Source organism: Diprion similis, chromosome 12 (genome assembly GCF_021155765.1).
Source record: "Diprion similis isolate iyDipSimi1 chromosome 12, iyDipSimi1.1, whole genome shotgun sequence".
Classification (NCBI taxonomy): Eukaryota; Metazoa; Arthropoda; class Insecta; order Hymenoptera; family Diprionidae; genus Diprion; species Diprion similis.
Window position 1 is genome coordinate 14,629,455 of NC_060116.1, and position 24,288 is coordinate 14,653,742.

The 24,288-nt window shown below is 36.0% G+C and overlaps 2 protein-coding genes across 7 annotated transcripts; one reads left to right on the forward strand and one right to left on the reverse strand.

The window, feature by feature from the left end:
* Window positions 1–4,096: 4,096 nt before the first annotated feature.
* On the forward strand, window positions 4,097–17,672 carry LOC124413368. 3 transcript variants are annotated; one of them, XM_046893898.1, is made up of 8 exons: window positions 4,097–4,254; window positions 8,142–8,278; window positions 8,640–8,796; window positions 8,922–9,010; window positions 13,351–13,503; window positions 14,047–14,301; window positions 15,931–16,026; window positions 16,676–17,672. In XM_046893898.1, exons 2-7 carry the CDS (start codon window positions 8,179–8,181, stop codon window positions 16,008–16,010), a joined length of 834 nt encoding a protein of 277 aa, XP_046749854.1. In that variant the 5' UTR covers window positions 4,097–4,254; window positions 8,142–8,178; the 3' UTR covers window positions 16,011–16,026; window positions 16,676–17,672. The 3 variants fall into 3 exon arrangements, with proteins under 3 accessions (XP_046749854.1, XP_046749857.1, XP_046749855.1); XM_046893901.1 differs by lacking the exon at window positions 15,931–16,026; XM_046893899.1 differs by lacking the exons at window positions 15,931–16,026; window positions 16,676–17,672 and having other exon boundaries at window positions 14,047–14,327.
* Window positions 17,462–23,756, reverse strand: LOC124413364 (serine/threonine-protein phosphatase PP1-beta catalytic subunit). 4 transcript variants are annotated; one of them, XM_046893894.1, is made up of 7 exons: window positions 23,588–23,756; window positions 23,040–23,111; window positions 20,971–21,458; window positions 20,752–20,850; window positions 20,298–20,537; window positions 20,055–20,204; window positions 17,462–19,278 (listed from the first exon to the last, which is right to left on the reverse strand). In XM_046893894.1, the coding sequence occupies exons 1-6, from the start codon at window positions 23,637–23,639 to the stop codon at window positions 20,100–20,102; spliced, it is 1,056 nt and encodes a 351-aa protein (XP_046749850.1). In that variant the 5' UTR covers window positions 23,640–23,756; the 3' UTR covers window positions 17,462–19,278; window positions 20,055–20,099. The 4 variants fall into 4 exon arrangements, with proteins under 4 accessions (XP_046749850.1, XP_046749849.1, XP_046749848.1 ...); XM_046893893.1 differs by having other exon boundaries at window positions 17,462–19,975; XM_046893892.1 differs by having other exon boundaries at window positions 17,462–20,204.
* Window positions 23,757–24,288: the final 532 nt, after the last annotated feature.

The window sequence follows — 24,288 nt, forward strand, 5'->3', positions numbered from 1 at the left end:
ATTAGAAAAACGGAACTGGATTGACAGAGGAATGATAAAAATAAATGATTCGACATTAGAAGAAAGAAAATCAAGTTTACTGATAACGTTGGAGGTTGATTAGCCAAAAATCGATATTATTTTATTAGCTCCATAATGGGATAATCGAGCGTTGAATATTTATCGATTTATTATATTCGTGAACCAGGAAGATCGTTTCGAAAATGCAGAAATAGAAAATACTGGAATTATAAACAAAAGCTTGAATATCGATGCTTTCCTTAAAATAACTGAAAAAAACAAAAAAAACTGTTCGATTCCACTCTAAGATGGCTCATTTTATTCAGAAGAACATTTTCAACGAATTCGCTAAAGAAACTTTTTCTCGTAACATCTTAGCGTTGTTGAATATCAAATTTTACAACATTGTTCTAATATTGATTGTGATCAACAAATGGAGTAGAATAGTGAAGTGACTAATGAAAAAGAAGAAAGAAAATCTATCAGAGTGACTTTGTAGAAATTAGTACTTTGAATAAAAATAGATAGAATCTACTAATCTTCAAGTATTCTAAAGCGTTCTAAATGAAACGTCGATATCTAAGTTTTCGTCAATATTTATAATAGATTTCGAATTTTCTATTTTCGCAATTTCAAAGAGATTTTCTTAGTTAAGGTATATAATAAAAAGTACTCAAAGTGCGCGACTATCTCGAATTGAATAAATAAAAAGTATTAATTTTCGTCCAAACAACCCCTCGAGAATTCCGAGGCTGCGATTTTGAAAATCCCGAATAAAGTGCTCGCCCGCTTACCTGATAAACGTGGGCACAGCAATTAAACGTATATCTGACTCCTCATTTTCGATGAACTTTCAAATTCCTGCGCCCGGCGTGGGGGTGCCTTGAGGATCTAATTTTGAAGTGAGACTGAATCCAATACGCGAAGTGGGTCAGCTGGGCGAAAAGTAGAATACTCAGTGTTGTAACCGACACTCGCGAAACAAAGCTTCTTCGGCTAATTGTAAGTCTGTTAAAATAATTTTCAAGCATAAAATCGGGAAGGTGGTTAAAAAACGCGATGAAACCGAATGACAAACCGCTGCGGAAGACTTGAAGCAGAAATAAGAATCCAAACCTTGAACAAACCGTTCAAATCAGGTCTCAGACTCAGCGTCAAGGTCATGGGTAGAATAAAAGCTCGAATTCAATCTCGTGATGATTCAAAACAAGCTTCCAATCAGCGTTTGTCAGTCGACTTGTGATTTCCATTCGAAAATAGGATCCAAACGAAAACCTCGTCAACGTATAAAATATCCGGAAAACCGAAAGCTCGAAACGTTCGAAAGCTTATGACTAATCAACGAGCTTAAATCTCCGAGAAACACAAGAAACATTCCAGAGTAAAAGCTCGATCCGCGTTGACGTCACGAGATGAGATCTGTAAGATCAAGATTCGTCATCACGATATTCAAGAATACAACCCGTAACCGCAATGAATTAAGCTCGAAAGCTTCGAAATCCGAGGGTGAATCAACGGGCTCCGAATAATTGGCTGTCGACGAGACAGTTCAAGCGACGGTATTATAATCTATCAGCTAATTAATATATTCCATCCGAATTTTGCACCGCCGCGCATGACGCGACGTCTATGATAATCGCTCCTAGATCCATGCGGGATATCTGAGGACTTAAAATTAGAACTTCGTGGCGGTGGTAGCCATTATTGCAGCAGAGACGTGGTGGGCAATGTCCCTTGCTAACTTTTGAAGGTTAACTAGCCACGCCAGCTAAGCTAAGCTAATCTATAACACCGAGTGGATGGTGGATGGAATATTTACAATTAGATCAATCTTGGCACCGAGGTACCAAAACGAATCTAGATCTCTTTCTCGTTCTCTATTTTTCTCGCCATAATATAAATAAAGACGTGATCGATACGATGAAATATTTGATGGATCGGGAAAGATATTGGAAAGAAAGGATCGAGTAAGAAATTTTATACCGGGTATTAAAATCGTTCGAATATTATTCAAGCAGCATTAATCTCACGGCCCTGGCCCGATTGAAAATAAATCCGCTGACCATATCACATATACATATATACACTTTTGAAATATATTATTTGTACAGGCACGTGTGGAGGAGCATATAAGTGTGTGCGCGAGATACCGCATGCACCGAAGCGGATCATCATCGGTTATGTGGGTTTGCGCAAATAAAAATAGCGATGCACATTTTTAGACTGCACGTTCAGACGCATATGCATCTGCGGTTCATTTACCGTCTGTGAAAAGTTACTTTATAAATCCTTAGAACAACTCTCGTTTTCGGTAATCGTTATGAAGTATTACGTTACGAAGTGTGGAAGAGATTTTTTAATTAGATTGATCATTTTAATTCTTGATCACAATTGTGCTGATCAGTGATTAGGTTTATTATCGCTGGTATATGTAGTTATATATTTCGAAAAAATTATAACGATTTGAGTCTAATTCGTTTCCGCAAAAATTTCATTCAATCGTTACTTCAATTTTTAATCTTAAGGGGTTTTCATTGTTCAAAGAATTGTATTAATCGATACTAAAATATGTCTTTAAGTCCAGTAATTAACGATCATATATCTAAGAATTTATTTCTTGAGGAAAGGAAAAAGTTTCAGGTGAATAATGTAACCGCAATTTGAGTTCAAAAATTTTATGCATCACGATTGATTGCATCTTTTACGAGCGTCAAGAGTAAAATTAAACGGTGCGCAGAAAAAAAGACATACAAGAATATAAAATTTGGCAATTCCAGTGTTATTAATAGAGAGGAAAAAAAGCGTACAAATATTTTTTGACCTTCGGTAAAACCCTGCTTACAACCGATCCCTGCAATATCTTGTTTCTGCGAGCGAGTCTGTTGCAAAATTCATATAATTCATACAGATTATTAAGAAAGAACCGGATGTGAAAGATGGATTTGAAAAAAGGAAATGATAAATAAATGTTGTGGGAACTCCCGACGAGTACGCAAACTGGATGTATACCTATGTATGTATACATATAGGCAATTCCAATCTAGACATCTGTCCATTTTGCACACGGTTACATTATTTTCGTCGAATGACGTCGTTTTCCGCAATACGTCACGAACAAATGTCGTAAACAGACGTTTAACGTATGTACGTACGTACGTTCATATACGCCCATTACATCCTGTGCCAGACGACCATCGAAACTTTGCCTTAAATGCTTTTTATCAAACGTGATCTATACGTCGCGGTGTGCAACCAACAACAATAACAACAAGAAATACAAATACAGGGTGTCCAGTTATTTGTGAAAACGTAATTCCCTGAGAATATTTTTTTATCATTATTTATACATTTTCTAATCGTGTACACAATAAATGAAAAATACGATAGTCATACGAACAAGAATATTCTATATTTGAGAATTAGCTAGAATGTACAATTTTTAAGAAATCAGGGTTTGGTTCATGACCATTGCCTGAGAGTTGATAGAAATTTGTTTTTTTTCCTCATCAAATGGTTCAAATTTTACGAAGCTAGGATAAAAATTAGTATATTCCAAATACGACATGAAATTTCCTGAGATTTCCAAGTTTTTTTCCCAGGGGATGTTAAATCCCCTGAGAATTCCTTAATTCCATAATTTCCATGAATACCGAAGACCGTGAAATAAAATAATAAAAATGTAGTCAAGTAAATGAATTTTATGCAAACTTGCAAGGATCGATTGCATCGATCACAGTCGAATCTTTCCGTCAAACTATATCGGTATAATATTAATTTTCAAATCTGCATAAAAAGAGAAAATAATATCAATAGTCTCTACAAAGACAGAGAAGGGATCGAATGACCTTCATCCTTCATCTTCAAAGTGCTATTATTATTGCGCAGAATTCTCGGGGATCGTATCGTGACCGTGAAAAGTGCGGGGGCTGTATAAAGCGTGTTAAAATTGTTCAAAACGGCCGAAAATGATGACGTAGAAGCAGGCAGGTACGCGGTGCCGAAGGATCTGTGTGGGGTAATAATACGTCGGGCATGAGCGAGTAATAATACAGAATCCATTCACAGCCGAAGATTCGGATGTTTTGACCAATCGGCGGGTGTTAGTGGGGGTTGCCATAAATGTCTCGCAAGAATTTTCAAATTTTCCCGCGGCGCGGCAGCACCGAGCGCTGCCTATACTAGTCGAGCTTTTTTCGACGCGGACGCGCAGTGTAAGGTCCAACCCCCGAACCAAACGGTCATCCGAATCTATAGGTAAAAGAATAATCGATCGATCGCTCATCGATCATTCTTCAACTGCAACGATTATAATATAATAAATAACAAGTTTTTCGTTGTTCTTTTTTTTTTGCCGATGAATTTGAAAAACTAAAACTAAACTAAAATGTTTGTTGCAGCGTAGACTTTTTCTTTTTTCTTTTTTTTTTTTTTACCGATATTTAACAAAAAAAAAAAGCACCTGCAAAAAGGAAACCAAAGATATCATACTTCCACCGCTACTTGTGAGTGCACGGACTGACTACTGCGGGAAATTTTGCTTCGATAAGAAAAGTAAAAATCGAAACACGAAAATATTGATACAATAATTCATTACTTGGTTCAAAATTTGTTCAAAATTTTTAACACGACGCGTTGCTACAATTTAATTTTTTCTTCTTATCTTGTTTCAATACGCGTATGAATATTTTCATCCCGAAATTTGTTTTATTATATTATATACCTGTACAGCTGTGTGGCATATATTATACATAGAGTGTGATAATCTGGAAATTATTTTCGCTGGATGTGATTACCAGGACTTCGTTATAACAGTATGAAAACTGCACCAAATTGTAACTAATAACGAGTAAAATATTTTCAATTACGATACAGTAAAGACTAACCATTTTTTCCCCCACCCTTTAAGTCTCTGCACGGTCTTAATTATGTTTTGGCTTTTATTTTACTTGTATATTCGCTCTAGTTAATACAAGAATTTCGCTTTCGAGTACTATTCATCGATCTTTGCATTGTGTGTGTGTGTGTTGTTAAAATTTGTCTATTCTTGTATACATGTAATTATATACCGTTAAAATGTGCTGCGTAAAGTACCGTAAATTTCCATCCAAAAGTGGAGAGAATACGAAATAAAAAAAAAAAAAGAAGGAAAAAATTATATCTAAGAAGACGCGAATGAAAATGTATAAATAAGTTTGTTTTCACAAGTCAAGTCATGTCCTACACTACCTACTCTAACTCGTGTTCGATTCGCGGTAAAATCGAGACGCGAATGAGGAAGAAAAAAAAAAACGAAACCGAAGAAGAACGTGAAAATAGAGAAGTTGAAACGCAGAGGAAAAAATGAAAAAGATTATAACAAAGAGAAGAAAAAAAATAAAAAAGGAAAGAAGAGTAAATAACCAAAGCGATTCGTGCGTCAGAAATTTTTGCAAAAAATGTTGGTGAATAATTGTGTAAATGTCGGAGAATCGCGACGGAAAATAAAACAATACGATACACGATTTGTCATGATCAATGCCCATTTGTTTAGAGGTTATATAATACATCGTCGTATTTATATTTAAAGCTCGCGTAAAAATAGAGCGCCGAGATTGCTGGCTTACTTTGCCGGACCGAGACGGACCGACACTACTGTCAGCACCAGCGGTCAGCCTCGTGAAAGTAGTACGAACTTATTTGCATCGGACTGAATGCAATAAACGCGTCCTTGTTTTATCACCGGGGGTACGTAATGCGATTTTCGCAACATTAAATTTCACCCCGATAAATGAGCCAATAGGTCAACTGCTAATAGGCGGAATAAGGTTTCGATCAAAAAAGTAGGCTTTGTCTCCACCAACTGGTAACCCAGATATTATAATTCAAGGTCTGGGAATGAACGACCAAATTTCGTTCATGGGATTTTCTAATTGAGGAATGAGTGAAGATTCTGCAGCTAATTTCCATTTCAAAATGGAAATATTCTTTGCAAATTTACTACGAATATGTCCGTCACTGCCTTACATGGAATCGATTACGCGAACCGAACTAGTTGAGCCAAATCTTAGACCACGTGGATCTCGGCTTACAGCTGCCAAGAATTTGATAACGAATAACAAAGTGTGAGAAACCTGTCATGACCGTTGTGAAAGAAAATTTGTGAGCGTAATGGGGGGTCGAAGATGATGAGCAGGAGGAGGGGGAGGAGAGAAGGTGACTGTAAAACCGATCCACCCATATTACTCCCCGTGACCGAGATGTATTTCAGTTTTTGGACCTATGCCCCAGATCGTTTCGGTTGACTAGGCCACGCCTATATTTAGAACACCGTCAATTTACACCCGCGCTCCTGTTCTAACCGTGCAGCCTTTAGCATTAGGACTCCAACGGTTTCGAACATTACACTCGGTGCTAAGCGAGTTTTTTGTGAAACTCAACACTCTGCGCCGGCAGATAGGCAACCCGAACTACTATTTGTACACCCGCATATCAGGGGTGCAGCTTTGGTTGCCTATTTTCCGGCGCAGGATGTTGAGTTTGACGGAATACTCCCGGTGCGTAGATGACCGGATTTGCGGGGGCGTTTGTGGGGAAACAGAGGAAGAAGAATCGAGGCCGGAGACGGAAGTGAAATGCTGGAAAAAGCGGAACGCGTGGGTCTGCGGAGCGTTATTGGGTCATTATCAGGGAAAGAATGGAGCCGGAGTGAGTCTATCGTCGCGGAAATCGGTCAAAGTCAACGGCGCAAGGGACGTCGGGATTGGATGTCCACCTGTTTCGAACTAAAAATGGCCGCGCCCCGGCCAACCTAAAATTAGACAGCCGCGAATCTGGGCCTCTTGCGTCACGCGGCAAATGTTGTTGGCTTGAATATTCACCCCGAATTTATATTTCCCGCCTCGACATCGAGCGGCGATTGTCATCGGAAACCGGGAACACGGACAGCCCGGAAGTCCCGAAGGGGCTTGCGAAACGTCGACTCGTTTTTCACGAAACGCGACTACTTTTCCACCTCTGCGTTATTTGGGCGTCGATGAGTCGCCTCACGGGGGTTTTGCAAACACGTGAAAATTGAACGGCAATGATCGAGACGGCGGAGAGGATGGCGCTAAAATTAGAGGCTATCCGTTGCGTCAACAAAAATAAAAGACGACTCTGCTCGTCTGCGTCGAGGAGCTGGATTGGCCAAGAAATCGGAGGCATGGCCAATCCGAAAAGCGGTTTCATTCGAGTCGGCTCTAGAACTGTTTAAAATCACATTCTACGGTTATATGTATATCGCGAATATTTCTTCCTACGTATTTTTAGAATTACTCATTCGCTCGCTCTCTCTCCTGATCTGGCTAAGACGAGAGACTCGCGTGCGCACTTCTATCGGCGCGTATTACACGCCCATCGGGCGCACGCGTGCGCGCTTTATCCCACGTACGCTTCTCCGTATTACGCGAGTGGAATTTTTCTTTGGTTTATTTCCTTTTTCATTCTTCGTTGATAAGGTCGAATCAAGGCCGACTCTGTATCGAGTTTAGATTTCCCACACGGGCGAACCGAGCGATGAAATAGTTTTGAAAACGAATTTTTTGCAACTTTTTCTCTCATTTTCATTTTTGTGTTTATATCTAGTTCTTCCTCGCTTAGCGAATATAAGCGAGTACGGAACCTCACGTTTTCTAAAAATACGCAAACGCGAGGCAATTGTAACCTAAGCAAGGTTAAGGAAATATATAAACTCTCTCTCTGGAATATAAATATAAACGGAAGCGTTTATGCAATCCTAAACATGAACACGTAATAGCAACAGGAATTTGAAAAGCGAAAACGTTTGACGCACACGATCGTTAGAAATATTTAAATATCCGCAACACGGAATAAACAAATAAAAAATTAGAATTTCCTGCAGGCATCTTGAATTTTTGCCAATTTCCACATTTCGTACGACATTTACGATCTGCATTGGCAGACGTACTGCACATGTTTCTAAATTACGTCCAAACGAATGTCCCAATTTTGATTTACCTGTTCAACCCTTCAACACTGCAGGCCACGGTTATCCTTGTTATTTTCGAAAACCATCAGAATCGGCGAAAACTAACAAGATTTCTCATCCCCCCAGAAACAAATGATCGATAAATCAATTGGTCGAAATGTTTTTTTGTTTACAGCGAACGAGTGTGGTTAGCAGATCAGTAGAGCGGCAAAATGGACGCGCGATTCAAAAGCAACCTCGATATGATTGGCCGTAATGAGCCGATCACAAAGAAAGCCAAGTTCTGGCAAAGCTACGTACGCGCGCTTAAAGGTACATAAAGTAATCCGTCAAGTTATGTTTCCCGGTCCGATGAAACCCTCGTGAAAATCCGACCAAAAAAGTATTTTACAAAAATTTCGTGCGACGAATAGTTTCCGAGTTACGTTAAATTCCGCGTCGACCGATCGGCGCAACCGCAGCGTCACTTGTCGCGCATGCGCAGCTGCATCGAGTTTCGCGCGCAGCTCTGCGCTGATTGGTCAATTTTCAAATGCGAATAACTCGGCGAGTTTTCGTCCCTCGAAGTTGACGCGTTAAAACTTTAGCCTTGGAATTTCACGAGGAATCTCTGTCGAGTCTCGACGACACCGAATCGTCGAAAAATTTCCAAATATTTTCTCTACAATGACAGGAACCGACGACATGAGGGCTCCCGAACACACCCACAGGCCCCGTGGTATCTACCGCTCCGATTTCCCTGAGCTGCATTCCACCTCGTGGCCTTGGGGCAAGTCCATCTACGATGACCCCATTCACGCCGGCGAGCGCATCAACGTGCCTGGTTACAGGTAGGTTTCCCCCCTCGTTTTCGTCATCTAATTCCGCATCTTCTTTTCCCAGAGTTATTGTTTAAATTCAAATTTTCAAGTAAATTGGAATAATCAATGGAGCGCAATTTTTTTCTCTCCCACAGGTACCTTCCCGTTCACCGCGAGATTTACGGCTACTCACCCAGGCAGCTGTACCCCCACCAGTACAAGCCAGTTGAGCGCTATACTCCCGGTACGTACTAAACAGCTATAGAGAAAGCAAAAGATACGAAACAAAAAATCCCAAAGAAAAGCAGAAACTATTCTCCCCCCCTCCCACCGAGAGAGAATGAAAAACAAATTTTGATATCGAGAAACAAACAAAAAAAAACAAAAACAATTAATAATATAGCAATAATAATAATAATAATAACAAGAACTACATCACACGAAACGATCCCTTCGTACGTGCCGTCAAGAAAATAAATCTTCCCACATTTATAACAAGCACAACACGCAACAATACAATATTAATAAAGCACTCGATCGCGTCCCCGCATCAATCGATTTAATATACTTATTATATATATGTATACCATATTCACATGTATGTGCGTATATATAATACGGGGATAGTAGTGGTGATGAGCCTTCGTTTCCAAGATCTATTGTCAAACGGGCGTTATTCATCTCTGAATTTTATTGCGAATATTGTGTCGATAATGACGATGTTAATGATGATGATAATGATGATAATGATAATGATATAATACGGTATGTATAAGAATTTTTTCGATAATACAAACGCAAAGTCAGAAGGAGAATAACGCAACCGTAGAAAAGATCTTGCTAACAACCTCCGAGCCTGCACTCGAAAACCAATACAAAAGAATGACACACAAAAAAAAAAAAAAAGAAAGAAAGAAAAGAAAAGAAAATGAGATAAAAGAAAATTGTCTTCGATAACGACGACGAATGAGTATAATTAATATATATATACGGTATACATTAATTATATACCTGTACCATGTTACATCTAGTCGTACAAATTTGTTATTAATAGTAAAGGTAACAATGTATTATCTGTATAATAATACATGCACACCTATATATTATTAATCAAAACCATCATATCATATAATAAAACTAATATTACTCTCTTTGTATCTAAGTTGTTATATACATATACCAATATTTAAATACACATATATACGAGTTTTAAGTATAATCCATGCGTCGAAAAATCAAAATTTATCTTCTCACGATTGGTCCAGTCAAAAAAAAAAAAAAAGAAAAAAAAAAGAAAATCACAAAATATCACAAAAATAAAATTATCAAAATTATTTGCCATAACTAATATTAATTATTCAAAAAAATTATATATATATATAGATCCGCGAAAAATTCAGCTAATTCGTATATATTTTCTAAAAATTTTCGTGATATTTTTACACAATGATAATATTCTTGGATTATTTTCTTAAAATGATATTTAATCATCAAGTCCTTAAACACGTCACAGCATGAAACACGACCCTGATTAAAAATTTCATCGAACGTCATATAGCCTGTGTCGTGCTCGTCCCGAATCACCCGTTGTAAGTAAAGTGTCTCCATCGTTTATAGAAAGAGAAGTAAAAGAAAGAAAAAAAAAAAAACACGCAATTTTTGTTCCACCCAAAAAGATGGTTTTTCATTTTGCATGCTTCTGGTTCTGATTTTTACAGGAGCATTTCCGAGCATATGGGTAGTTTTGAGTCGTATGCTAGACTTGAGCGACCTAAAGCGCAAACAGATCGCCCGAAAGTGGGAAATTAAAGAAAGAAATCAAATGAACACTACAGTGAGACATAATATTTATAGAAAGTCACGTTTCACCAGTTTCTAAACATCCCTGTGATAAGCTTTAATATGCCCAGCTACGACAGTCCGAAGGTTCTTACAGCTTAGCCGGCTTGAGTTAGGATATCGAAGAGAGTCTTTCGAGTGCATCGAAATCACCCGGATGACCGGAACGAAAACCGATCAGATTCGCTGCTCGACTGCAATTTGCGTCGTATTGTTTTTTTTTTTTTTTTTTTTTTTTTTTTATGGAAAAATTTTCGCAACTTTCACGCAGCAAAGAAAATTTTCTCACAGCGCAAAATCACATCTCTGTTTCCTCTCTAGGTACCTGTGACGTTTTAATTAATTGTATAAGATTTATCGATCGTCGTGTTTAACTTTGTGTAATGGAATAGCACCTGTTTTCTTGTGCCCACATCGTGATTTCTTATATCCAACAATCAAACGTTATATGTATGTATTATAATATTTACAACGAAAGAAAAAGGTATTCCAGGGATTTGGATCGAAGATGAAACAGTCTTAAGCCACGAGATATATAATATTAGATGCAGAGTAAATTCTGACTAGAATCGTCGATCGAAGAAGATAAAAAAGAAAGAAAGAAAAAAGAAATTATATATACACCATTCAAAATGACCGCCAGACTTGAAAAAGTTAGAAATTTTAATAAAAAGCTTCGTTTTCTAATTCTGTCTTTCGATTTTTATTTTATTTTATTTCTCAGACTGAAATTTTTCGACTATCTGCCATATAATTTTTTTTAGTTGAATAATTTTTGTCTGAAGGAAAAGAATGAATATCGAAAAAACAAACACTTAATATACGCTCTCTAATAATATATATATATATATATATATATAATATGCACGGAAACAGAATTGTTACTAACAAACAACAATAAACAAAAACAACAAAAACAACAACAGCAACAAAAGTTACTATAAACGATAAAATTAATTTCAATTAATTCAACCACGATCCAAAAATTTCTGTCTTTTTCAGGATATGGCATGTTTTCTTTAATACCTCCCAAATATAAGCTTAAGCTGTGTCTCCACGACCACCAAATATGTAATTTTTGTTTCTAACAGCAACCTGCGAGAAAACGATAATATATTGACACAATGAATTATTTACTTTTATTTTGGTTCAAAAATTTTTCTTACTGCAGCATTTGCACACAAACTTGAAAATTTCGTCATTTTTTTTTTTTTTTTTGTATTTTTTTTTCTTCTCTAACAATACTATACAAAAATATGAAACAAAAATGATATTTGGAATACGAAAACGCAGAGAAAAAAAATAATGATAATAATCCTGCGAGTATCTTGGGGGCGCATATAATTGATTCAAAGATTTATTTTTCATTTTTGAGATTAAAAACGAAAAAAAAAAACCCAAGATATATTTTTTCTTTCTTCATCCCGAGTCCACGGGAAGATATGAAGATTTTTTGACAAGGACATTATCGAAGGTTAGTATAATACGCTTATCATTTTTATAAAGATGCATTTACACCCGCTTTCTAGAAGCTGATGAAATTTTCATTGTACATTATAACAATTTTGCAGCTGGTTTTAAAATTTTTTAATTTTTTCTGCACTACTTATCATCTTAAAGTACAATGCATATTCACACATTATTTACCCATGCCTCATACATAAAACAGCATAGAAACGCTTTTTTGTCCGAATATTTTTTTCACGAGATGAACGAAGCGGTCTTTTGAAAAAATTTCATCGTTTCCCACGCTTAGCAAATTCATACGTTCGGTAATAAAATGCATGTGGAACGTTGCATGGTGTATTAACAAACAAAAAAAAATGTCTAAACACGAGCCCACTTTGAACGCAACGCAATTACTAAAATACTAAGAGAGCGGGTTTATTTTGGAAAATGTGAATGAATAAGTTTTTTTTTTTTTTTAGAAAAAAAAGATTTATACATCAATTTTTCATCAGGGTTGTGTGTAACGTCGCCAAATCATTGTTGGAAAAAACACGAGTTGTTTTCTTTTCTTGAAAACTAAAAATAGTTGAAAAAAAAAAAGCAAAAACCATACCACCATGTGCACCCAAATAAGAAATCATTTCGTTTTCGAACACGTAGTTATGTATAATACATATAATATTTAACTGTGTTGAAATGTGATTTTCTGTTATTCTGTATAGAAACATATGTGTAATAATGATATGATGCCATTTGTGTAATTCAGAATATACACCGTAAATATGACCACGTTGATAAAACACGAATATATGTAATATCGAGTGTCTCACGTGAAAATAAAATCAAAGTAGAGCAGGTAAAAGAAATAGAAGAAAAAAAAAAAAAAATAGCCAAACAAGCAAACAAAGAAACGATTTCTTCGTGAAAATTAAACGCATCATGAAAAATAACGAAAAAAAATCTCTCGGACGCAACGGGTGCTGAGATTAGAACTTTGAAGAGAAATATTCGAAAGTAACTTTGAAATAAGAAACTTAGATTCTTAATTTTTCCTCATTATTTATATTCTCTTACACTCGGAAAGCAGCGCTGCGTCTCAGGGGATTGGATATAAAAAAAAAAGAACCTTGTGCAAATTAATAAATATATACATAATTAACGACGATAATATGTTATACAATAAACGAGAGAAAAAGACTTGACGAAAAAATAATTCCCATATTCGTAACTCATCAACGTCTTGTGATAAACTGTGTATCTTACCGATTTTTCTTCTCTTCTTCTCTTCTAAACCAGCGAAAGATTTCGATGCTGACAAGGCTTGGAACGCCCACCTCGACCGTCTTGCCGATATCGATAGATTGTACCCGAGCCCGACGCCGCTGCTTCATAGACACAGAAACCGACCCGGATCTCCCATCACGACGAAGCCATTATTCGACATTCACGGTAATTTCGACGACTCCTATTCTTCACTTAATTTTCAAGTTCATTTTCAATAGTTATGCTAACAAGATGCCATCGATTGTGCCGCAAAAGATGCGAGTTTTATATTTATCTTAAGCTTTGAAATTTGAAAAACGATCCACGATTGTTTAACTTAATTCTCTTTACTCGACACAACATTTTTCCACACTTTCGCAAATTTTTACAAATTTTTCACAAAATCAACACAGGAATAAGTAAAATTATTCATATCCAAACAGGACTCTGTGAGTTTTAAATTAAAACAACACGTATCGAAATCGGATAAAATTACCGAATTCCAACAGATTTAATTACGTATTGAGTTAATCACGAGTAAGTTGAACGATCTTGAAATTTCAAGGCTTGAATTGAAGATAAAATCGACATCTTTTTTACCCTTTCAATCGATTACTCGCGGCTATCGACGTACATCAATACCGATTACTCGAAGTAAATTAAAAAAACATGAAAAAAAAAAAATGAGACTACAGTCCCTGAAAACGATCCCTATTTCCACTTTCACAGGTCATTTGCTCGATGATTTGGCGAACATCCCGTCGTTCCCGACTCTCTTGCGCAAGAAGCCGATCTGGGATCTGCTGTCGCCATCGCCGGCAGTGCCGATCAGCGCGTTTGCACGAGACCCCTGGTGGTACCCGAGCTACGCGCCATACATCCCGAACTACGCGCAATACAGGACTCCGTTCTATCTGAGAGACAGCTACCTCAGCCCAGTGAAGCGTCGCTACCTCTGGAGCCGACACCCCCTCAGGCCTCTGGGTAAGCCGAAAAAAGATTTTTTTTAGCCCCTTAAACTCGCTCCTTGACAGTGAAACACAAGCTGCACCGATAAGCTACAATTTTGCCCGTTCGGTTAATCGTTATTTGCATTAAGAGTTTTTCAGCCCAGTCGGTATGCGTTTGGAAGAAAGAACAGCCGAAGGTAGAATTATTCGATACTACTGCTATTTTATTTCCATAATCGTTGGGAGGTGTCATCGGTAGTCTAAATCCCGAATTTCGACCAGATTCCGAAGTAGCTTTGACTGCCATCTTGGATTCACAGAGGAATTTGTTTTCTTCAAACAACTCGTCCATTTTTAATCTTTGACTAAAATGATATTTCAAACTCAATCTCTACGGAATATAATCCTCTACAATTTCTGTTAAAACAGTTTTTTTATCCATACGATCGATATTTGTAAATGTAAGCCGTGAATTCAAGATGGCGATTTCGACTACAGACGACCCCCCCCCCCTCCCCCTCCTCCACACGATTGTAAAAACAAAATTGTGGCGTCGAATAACTTTAAACTTGAAACTTACATTTCATTTCGACTGGGCTACTTGGGTAGTTCAAAATTTTCACAATTTGCAGCGAAACAATTCGTTTCCACTCTAATCGACACACTTAATTGATGATCGGTAGAAAATTCAATGTTGTTAGACGCGAAGTTGTTTTCGATACGACCCGACACTTGGCTTTTCGTGACGTACAACATGTAGACGCATGGCGACTGAACCAAATAGACGAACTTAAACAAATAAACTGCACCAAATACACTGTTGCACTGTATACGTACTCTTTAACATTCGGCCTATCACCCCGAACCGAGCGGCACTCGCGCTATGCGAAAACTGCGAGCAGACTGATCGTGAGAGGTTGAGCTCTAGGTTTGAGGCCGGTGTTGATACCGGATGTAAACATTGTGCCGACTCTTTCATCGGCCACGAACTTTTGTATTATTATAGATTTTTCGCTGGAAAACAGACTTTGAGGTTCATACAGTGTTGTAGTAATTGTTCATTGTTTCTTTTTTTTTTTTTGTTATCGAAGTCCGTCACAGACATTCATTACACGTATATTGTACTGATTTTTATTTTTGCTTTCGATCTTTTAATCGGAAACGTTCAACGAATTTTCATTGCAGATTTGTCGGAGGACCTTTGTCTAATGCCGATTTGAATTTTAGTCTTTTTTTGAGAAAGAGAAAGAAGTGAGCAATACCGTTTTTTTGCACGCGAAACTACACATACATTTACATATTATATCCATACGTATATAATCGTTATTACTGCACTACTTACAGGTGTAGAAAAACAGCATTTCTTTTTTTTTAGAATAGAAATTTTTCATATTCTAGTCTAATTTTTACTACACAACATAGTTGTTGTGTGTATAATATTTGTACACGTGGGAAAAGCATGCAAGTGAAAATTAGTCTTGCATAAACAGGCACAATCATTGATTTCACTCGACATAAAAGTATCCAACACGATATTATATACCTAAGAATATAACCGTACAATTAATCAAACATGAAAAAAAAAACATATAAACCCAAAATATAATATATTTGAAATATTAATAGCCTGCATTGAAATGTGCGTATATATATTATATTGCAGGTAATTTCTCGAATTGTACCTATTATTCAAAGCCAAGTCCACGAGTATGCTTTACGGAGCCATGGTACAACCATTGGTAATGAGAGACAACGTGAGGTCAGAGTAATATTCTTATGAACGAACGTTTGTCAATAATATTCATTTAAAAGACGAATGAAAAAAACGAAATAAACATTCGTCATGTTATGAGTGAACCCCCCCCCCCCCCCCCCCCCGCCACATTTTTTTCTCCCATACGTTTTGAGCACAATTTTGTTCAACTGAGATTTTATCAATTTTTACATGTTCAATCGCATATGATAATAGAAGAACAACAAGAAAAAAAAAAAAGTTCTATTTTTACACGTGCCCGTATGGTTTTTGAAGAATTCAAACATTTTGGTATTTTCTTTTTTTTTTTTTTTTTTCTCTCCATACAATCCGTTTTTCAACTCGTTCTCTGTATAACGCAATGATTGTGTGCAAGCTTTCAGACTTTACAACTAAACAAATGAATTGACAAAAATAAATATATGAATAATCCGAATAATCTATGATTAATAAACGCGTTCGAAACCTGGAATGCTACAGTCATCACTTCCCGAATGATATTATTAATATTATTAGCCAATTTTGTCCGAAGCTCCCCGTGATGATAAAATAATAAGCACAATCGAAATTTATTTTCTTTTCTCTATTTTTTTTTTTTTTTTTGTCAACGTTATTGTGCAATTGAAAAAATTAACTTGAGTTTTCACGTTTTCAGCTGCCGCCTTCTAAGGGACTTCACTTCACCGCCCAAAAGAAGTAACGAGCGAACCTAACGAAAAAAAAAGAATAATTTCAAATTGAAAGAGGACAGAAAAAAAAATAAAAGCGAAAAAAAAAACAAAACAAAAATAAAATAAAATTATTCACGTTATCATCGCCCGCACAAAATTTTATCTTCGGAAGTCTGACTCACTTCCCCCCCCCCACCCCCCGGAATTTTATTTATTATAACATTTTTCGGTTATTATCTACTGCCTGCAGAGTATTCTTAAAAGGGTTACTACTACTACTATTACTATTATTATTTCAACGATATTATATCAATAAATAAACATATTTACTAAAAGTCAAAAATGTTTCCTTTCACTTTTATCAATCCATGATATATATATATATATATATGCAAATATATAATAATTTTTTTTTAAAAGGATATTTGTTAATACAAACACGTCAGAAAGTATAACTTGCGTAGTTATACGGATGGAAAATTTCAACTTGGCGGTAAGTCGCGTGAAGAAAATGAATTTAGAAACTCCGTTTTCCAATATGAATATAACATTGTGAAACAATACGTATGATGTTTATTTTTCTTTTGAAAGTTTTTACATCATATTTAGATGTCACAATTTCCATGTTGCAACTTACCAGCATCGCTAGGGCATTTAGATACATATTTCAGAGAACTGGTATTCATCTTTCATTGTCATTTTCTTTTTACATACTTCTGTTTTTCACTTTTTTCATTTTTTACATTTTTAATGCATGTCATGCTTTTTTGAAACGTTAAATTGCAACAGAAAAATCATTTACAAATAATATATAACATGTATTTTTTTTTTTTTTTTTTTAGTATAATTATAACGTATGTTTAATAGGTGTATCGTACCTTAAGGGAAAAAAAACAACATATCAACCGTTCATTTAAGGGGCTGTGTACTGAGACGAAAAAGGCAAGAGAATTGAAAAAAAATAAGGAAATAAAAAAATTCGCATGAGAATACAGGGATAATAATAATAATAATAATAATAACAATAACCGATGTTCCCACATGTGAGATTTTACTGAAAATAAATAGATATATCTGATTCTTCGTTATCTAACGCTCAATAATTCGTGCGCCATATTTTTACCATATTATGTTTTTATTCTGCTCTAATAAACGCAGATACGAAGGATATAGTACGACGAAATATATTTGGGGTATTTACCTTAACTTTGTACAATAGATCAAGGGGAAAAACTCCCTCAACATTTATCATGTGACATGGTTATTCCAATGGATTCAAGGTATAGCTGTTAACGGAACAAACCGATTAATTCACGAAGATTGTTTTATCTTTTACTTTATTCATTTTGTCTCTGACTAAAGATTTAAATCCCCTTAAAATACACGTCGAATAAAGGCGTATTTAGTTTAGAAGCATCATCTTAGAGTCATTAAAATACTGGGACTTTTTTCATCTTCGTATATCTGTTTTCTTTTTTCTCCGTTCTTTTTGTAGTATTTCTTTCTCATTTGTTGTCTTAAATGCATATATACATATATAAATATATATACATATATATGTGTATAGCTATATTTATATGTGTATATATGTGTGTGTATATGTATATTTATAATATATATTTCTGTGTTACAATAATAATAATAATAATAATAATAACGTAGGTGTGTAATTGAAAACTATTCATATTCAAAAGAATTCTCCCCCCCCCCCCCCCCCCCAGTATTGCAGTACATATTATCCGACTATTTTTATAAAAGCATTGTGTCCTCTAATGCTATACGCGATTGAATTCGACAGCTATTTCATGGAATATTGTTTTTTTTTTTTCTGCCTCAGTCCGTAAATTGTAGGATACAATGCTACATTCGAAAATAAATAAGCGATGAAGAAAAGACGATTTCCGACAGTAGTAGTAGTAATAATAATAATAATAATAATGATACCGATAACATTATTAATAACAATAATGATAATGATGATAATAATAATAATAATAATTATAATCACACGAAGGTATAGTTGTATGTATGGCGTTCCTTGTGTATTGTTGAATGTTTATCAATAATTAAGTCAGGACGAGAGGCAAAAAGAAATAAATAAAAATCTACTAGCCGAAGTTGAAAGAACAAATAGCAATAATAAATAATTAGGAGTGAATAATGAGGATAAAAATGCTTTTAAACGCAAGAGCGAAAGAAATAGGAAAGGATCATCATGTAAGAGAAAATGATTAACTATTACTGACAATGATAGCAAGGATGATATGACGTATGTATGCTATTTTTCAGTGCTTATATTGACCGAACTCGTTCGTCTTGTTCACCCTATAAACAAACTATGTAGTGGGTAGTCTATAGTTTGATATTTTCTAACTAAAGGAACAAAAAAAAATATATTGATCAATATTTTATACAACGAAGCATCCTGCGATATTAGTGTAATTGAGATGTAACGAGGAAGAGGTCGTTTCTTGTTTCAAATATTCAAGTTTTCTGTTTTTTTTTTGTTTTTTTTTCGTCTTGTTTCGTTTCGTTTTGAATTATCAGTTTTTAATTAGTGTACATACTGTAGTGACACGTTCCACAGCTGAAACATATAGAAAAATAAAATCAAGTCCAATATTCTACGCATTTCGGTCAACTTTTACTCACATTGTTGGTATGATTTAGGATTTAAGCAGGTTTAAATGTCTCTGGCATCTTCAGGACACAGTATAGCTGATTAATTTTGGATTTAAATGAGGTAATGTTATTTTATGATGTAAAGCAAAACGAGATCAATGCACGAAAAAGTTAACTGAAAACGCCCGACGTCGTCATTCAATGTAAGTTAAAGCTCCTTCCATCTATCTATACTTTTCTTAAATCGTTCACCGCGGTGATTCATGAGTCGTGATTATCGTCTATAACTGCCACTGATTCGATTAATAACAATAATATAATAAATATAATCTGATTTGTTTAATTATAATTGTAGAGACTAGGTTACTTCCTCCAATATATGTCACTGAATCCTTGCCTCCTTTCCTGCGTTATATATTTTCATTAAAACGTGCTATTCGTTAAAAGGCGATGAAAATTCTACCGGCTGAAAAATAGCTAAAGATCAAAAGAGAACTTGTGGCAGGTCTCTCAGTGGAGTTCAATTTTTCTTAATCTTTTATAATTTTTGCAAATAGAGTCTAAAACGTTTAGGAGGCCTGTTTCAGCGTTCTATATTCACACGGATCGATTTTGTCAGGTGACGTAAGTATTCACAGTATTTGCATCGTAAATCATTCAGTCTGAATAGATAAAAAATTAGATATTTATTAATATACTTGTTTTTGTTTTGTTTTTTTTTTCTCTCTATAATCATCTTACCTAGAACGAAAGTGTTTGCTGCTACGCGGGTTCAGCGAAAGGCGGTCATTTCTTTTTTGTTGGATTCCTTTGCGGCGTAGATGGCCTGCCACCTTGCGCAGTCATTCCACTGTACTGGTATTTTGCTTTTTTTTCAGAGGGCTTCAGGATCTGTGATAATTTCAAGTTAAACAATTTAGAAAACTAGCATCGGAATAATCGCTCCTCTTTACTAGCGAATAAAAAACGAGAAGCGAAGATTACCTGAAAACTGCACATCAGAGTTTCGTCGACGCTCATCATTCCGCCGGCGTTATCGAATTCTCCGCAGTAATTCGGAGCTGAGAAAAGTGTGACGAGCTGCCTTTTAGCAAAAAATTCGTAACCATCTTCGACCACTTGGTGAGCTCTGCATATGAGATCCATATCGTGTCGACTTAGGAATTTGGAAACTACGTCAGGTCCAAATGTGAACGATACGCCTCTGTCATTCTCGCCCCATCCCTGCAAGAGAAAAAAACAGCCTTATATTATATCGCATTGTAAAATCTTGCTGGACGCAGGTGAGAATCAAGGTTGTGGGCGTGTTTAGACAGTTGTGTGCTGTAGATCGTTGCTTTGAACCATCTGATAAGTTATTACGCAACGATATAAATAAAGATAGGTAACAGACTGTATCCTGCTACACTCAGTGTATTTTAATACATTTTTCACATACCTGAACGTCTTTGTCAGGGTCAGACCAAAGGAGATCGCATAAAAGTCCTGTATCTGGAACGTCGGTCGGACGCATGATTCTTCTGATTTGCTCCATTCCCTGTAAATCCAAGGACGTTACTCGTTATGATTAATGATTAGATGTGATTTTTATGTTTCGTCATATACTCTTGCTCAAGCACGTTTAAAATTTCTTCAAAAATAGGGATTGAATAATCACCTGGAGATCGGGACTGAGTCCACCGTGGCAGCAGAATATCTTTTCATCGATAATAGCGGCGATGGGTAAGCAGTTAAAGCAATCGGTAAATGTTTTCCACAGTTTTATATTATATCTGCGTTTACATTCGTCGTAAAATCCGTATATCCTGTTTATGCTGGCGCATTCGTGGTTTCCTCTTAGTAAGAAGAAGTTTTCCGGGTATTTGATCTTGTAGGCGAGTAACAGGCATATCGTTTCCAGAGACTGTTTACCTCTGTCTACATAGTCACCTAGAAAGAGATAGTTCGCCTCTGGAGGAAATCCACCGTACTCAAAAAGCCGCAGCAGGTCTGTGTACTGGCCGTGAATGTCGCCGCATATTTTAAGCGGTGCTTCAAGCTCAAGTAGTATCGGCTGCTGAAGGAATATCTCCCGAGATTTCAGGCAGAGGCCTCTCACTTCGGCCTCTGTCATTACCACCGATTTCCCAGGTCGACATCCTCGCACTGTGTCCAAAATTTTAGAGTTTATAGTCAGAGGTATCCGCTAGTAGTCACAACATCGGGGTGGATTTATTTTTTCAACATTATCTTTGCAATGTTAACAATGAATGAAATATGAATTCATAGAACTTTGATGCTGTCTACTATGGCATAAATTGTACGACTTTGATGGTTTGTTGTGCTATGCTGAAAGGACTAATTTAATTTAATATTTTTTTTGGATTTCCTATTTTCTACGATCTATAACTACGTTACTATCTATCTAAACAGTTTGGTAATTTGTAACTATACAGTACCATTGCGTTTATACTGGATCGCCGATAGAGAAAGGTAATTAAAAAATAATTATTCAAAAGTGTGGTGACATTGCGCCAAGAGATGCTGTTAAAAGTATCTCAAGGTCAGAGGGGGTGCTGGAAAACTACCCACACGTTACGTGACTAAATATTCTGGTACCTAATGGTAAATAGTAATAAAAAGAAAAGAAAACTTTATATGCTTTATTTCGCAATCTGAAAATACCTGTCGGTAATACCGTTACCGTTAGTTACTTTTCAAGAAATAAGCAGCTAGTTGATAGTCGTCGTTAAAGAATATCTTCCAAACAAAATTTAACGAAGCAAAGTTTAGATGGATTGTATTTACAATGACGTAATCAAAATAAAGCAGATGTTCTCCAGCTTGGCAGTGTTAATTTGTTATTTATAGATGACTTTGAAGGCCTTTGCAGTGTAGTTGAGTCTCTTTTGCATGACGATGACTGTTACTATTACGAAATAAAATGCATAGATAGGTCGTAGTATCACCAATGACACTACATGCTGTAGTTATTGGAAAGAACATTGCAAACAAACAATAAAAGTCTAGTCTGTTTTCTTGTTAAGTTAAAAAAAAAAAAAAAAAAATTTACCTCACTTAGCAAATTCTCTGTTATACAGAGCTCGGATATGTTCTTAGCTATTGTTTTTTTCTTTTATGTTAAATGGTAGGAGTACATCTGGTGGTAATTATCAGTAGAAAGAAAACGTCACTAGCAATTTATGAATCTAAAGACATGCGCTTAGCACCAGAGATAAAAAATAATAATTAACACAGCCAAGGCAAGATATTGAAAGAGAGATACTGCTGAAGTTGGCTAAAACGAATGTATAGCAAGACTTTGTACAAGCATAGTTTTAGATTTAGTTCCCTTTGCTGACGACAAATTTGATTTGAAGCCTAAATCTAATCCGAGCAAAGCCACGTGGTGTTTGGAGTATAAAATCTATATTTAGCAAACCTTGTGAGGTAAACAATATTGCCGGAAGTAGTATGGAACTTTGTTCTCAAGACGATAGTTTCACTATGTAAAGTTTCTGGGAGCTCGAGCGTGTGTATCGAAATACGAGATCGAAACGTGAAGAATAATCAGGATTCGTGCTGATATTGCATTCAGAAATGTGAGAACGCAAACTGATTGATATATCGATAATAATTAACGTGGATGCATCTGGTAAAGGGCGACGGTGAGATAAGAAATAAAAAAATAACGAAAAGATGAGAAAAAAAATAAAAATATTTTGTTATATTAATAAATTGGCATACCGACAAAGTCTGAGGTAAAAATGTCTTTAAGTTTAGCCTTTTTCTGAACCTGTTCTTTCTGCGTTTGATATACTTTACCGCAAAAGATCATCCCCACAAATATGGTTAGCATGACATAGAAAAAAAAGAGAAAATTTTACGAAAATAAATAAAAAATCAATAGTTATACGATGTGTCTATACCGACAAACGGTGTCCGTTAAGACAACAATTAGTTGTTTCTTTCCAAGTTTTTTCTGTTACAGGAAAAACAGCTGACAAGTGTGGAGTGAAATAACGACGCTTCTTTCATAATGTAATGTACGAATAGATTGAGAAGTAGGAACGGTAGAGCAGGAAGAAAAATAGAATAGATAAGAGAATACAAGAAAGAAGTGATATTTTTCATTGCCAGTATAGAAAACACACTAGACAGCACATAATTGGTTTACGATTATAATGTCAAATATCACGGGAAATAAAGGCTCGGCGTACGTTAGTAGAGAGATAGGATAGGCAGTATTACATTGGCCATGACATCGGTATCTTAATATTATACTTTAGACGTACCTTCAAGCAATCTCTGTATCAGATTGTCGATATCCAAGTCCGCATCCGCCATTTTTTCTGCACTACTCTAGGCCCGAACTCCTAGGAAGTCGTTATTCGGAACAAGTAGATCTATAGTTTCTTGTTTCCACTAGGCGCTTCGCCCTGGAGGCTTGACCCTCGACCACTCGCTACAGTCATAAACACTCAACAGATGCCGCTAATTCCTTTTCTCGACTTTGCGATAAGCGCGTTCCAAAATCTTCAACTCCGCCTAATTGTGTGTTCCGAAACTAAGATTACTGCAGGGTCTCGATTCTGACGTTTCTCATTTGTGAAAAGAAGATTTTCCGTTCAAAGCTGCCTTCTGATTGGATTGGGTGGCGCTTGTCACTGCTTTTACGATTTAAGCCTAGCTGTGGTCTTCCGACTTATTTTTCACTCGTGATAACGGTGATAGACGCTAATCTAGACCAATCAGAAAGCAGCTTTAAGCGGAAAATCTTCTTTTCGTGAGTAAAAAACAAGTGAAACTCAAGGACCGTGGAACTAGATGTAACTATATCGTCTTTGGAATCGTCAAGGATTATTTTTACGTAGAATATACACATCGATATACATATTTTCACCCCAAGGTCTCGTTTTCCAGACTTTACCTGAAGAATCGCTAATTTGTCTCGATATTTCGTCTCTATGATTCTTTTGTATGAACATTTCATAGT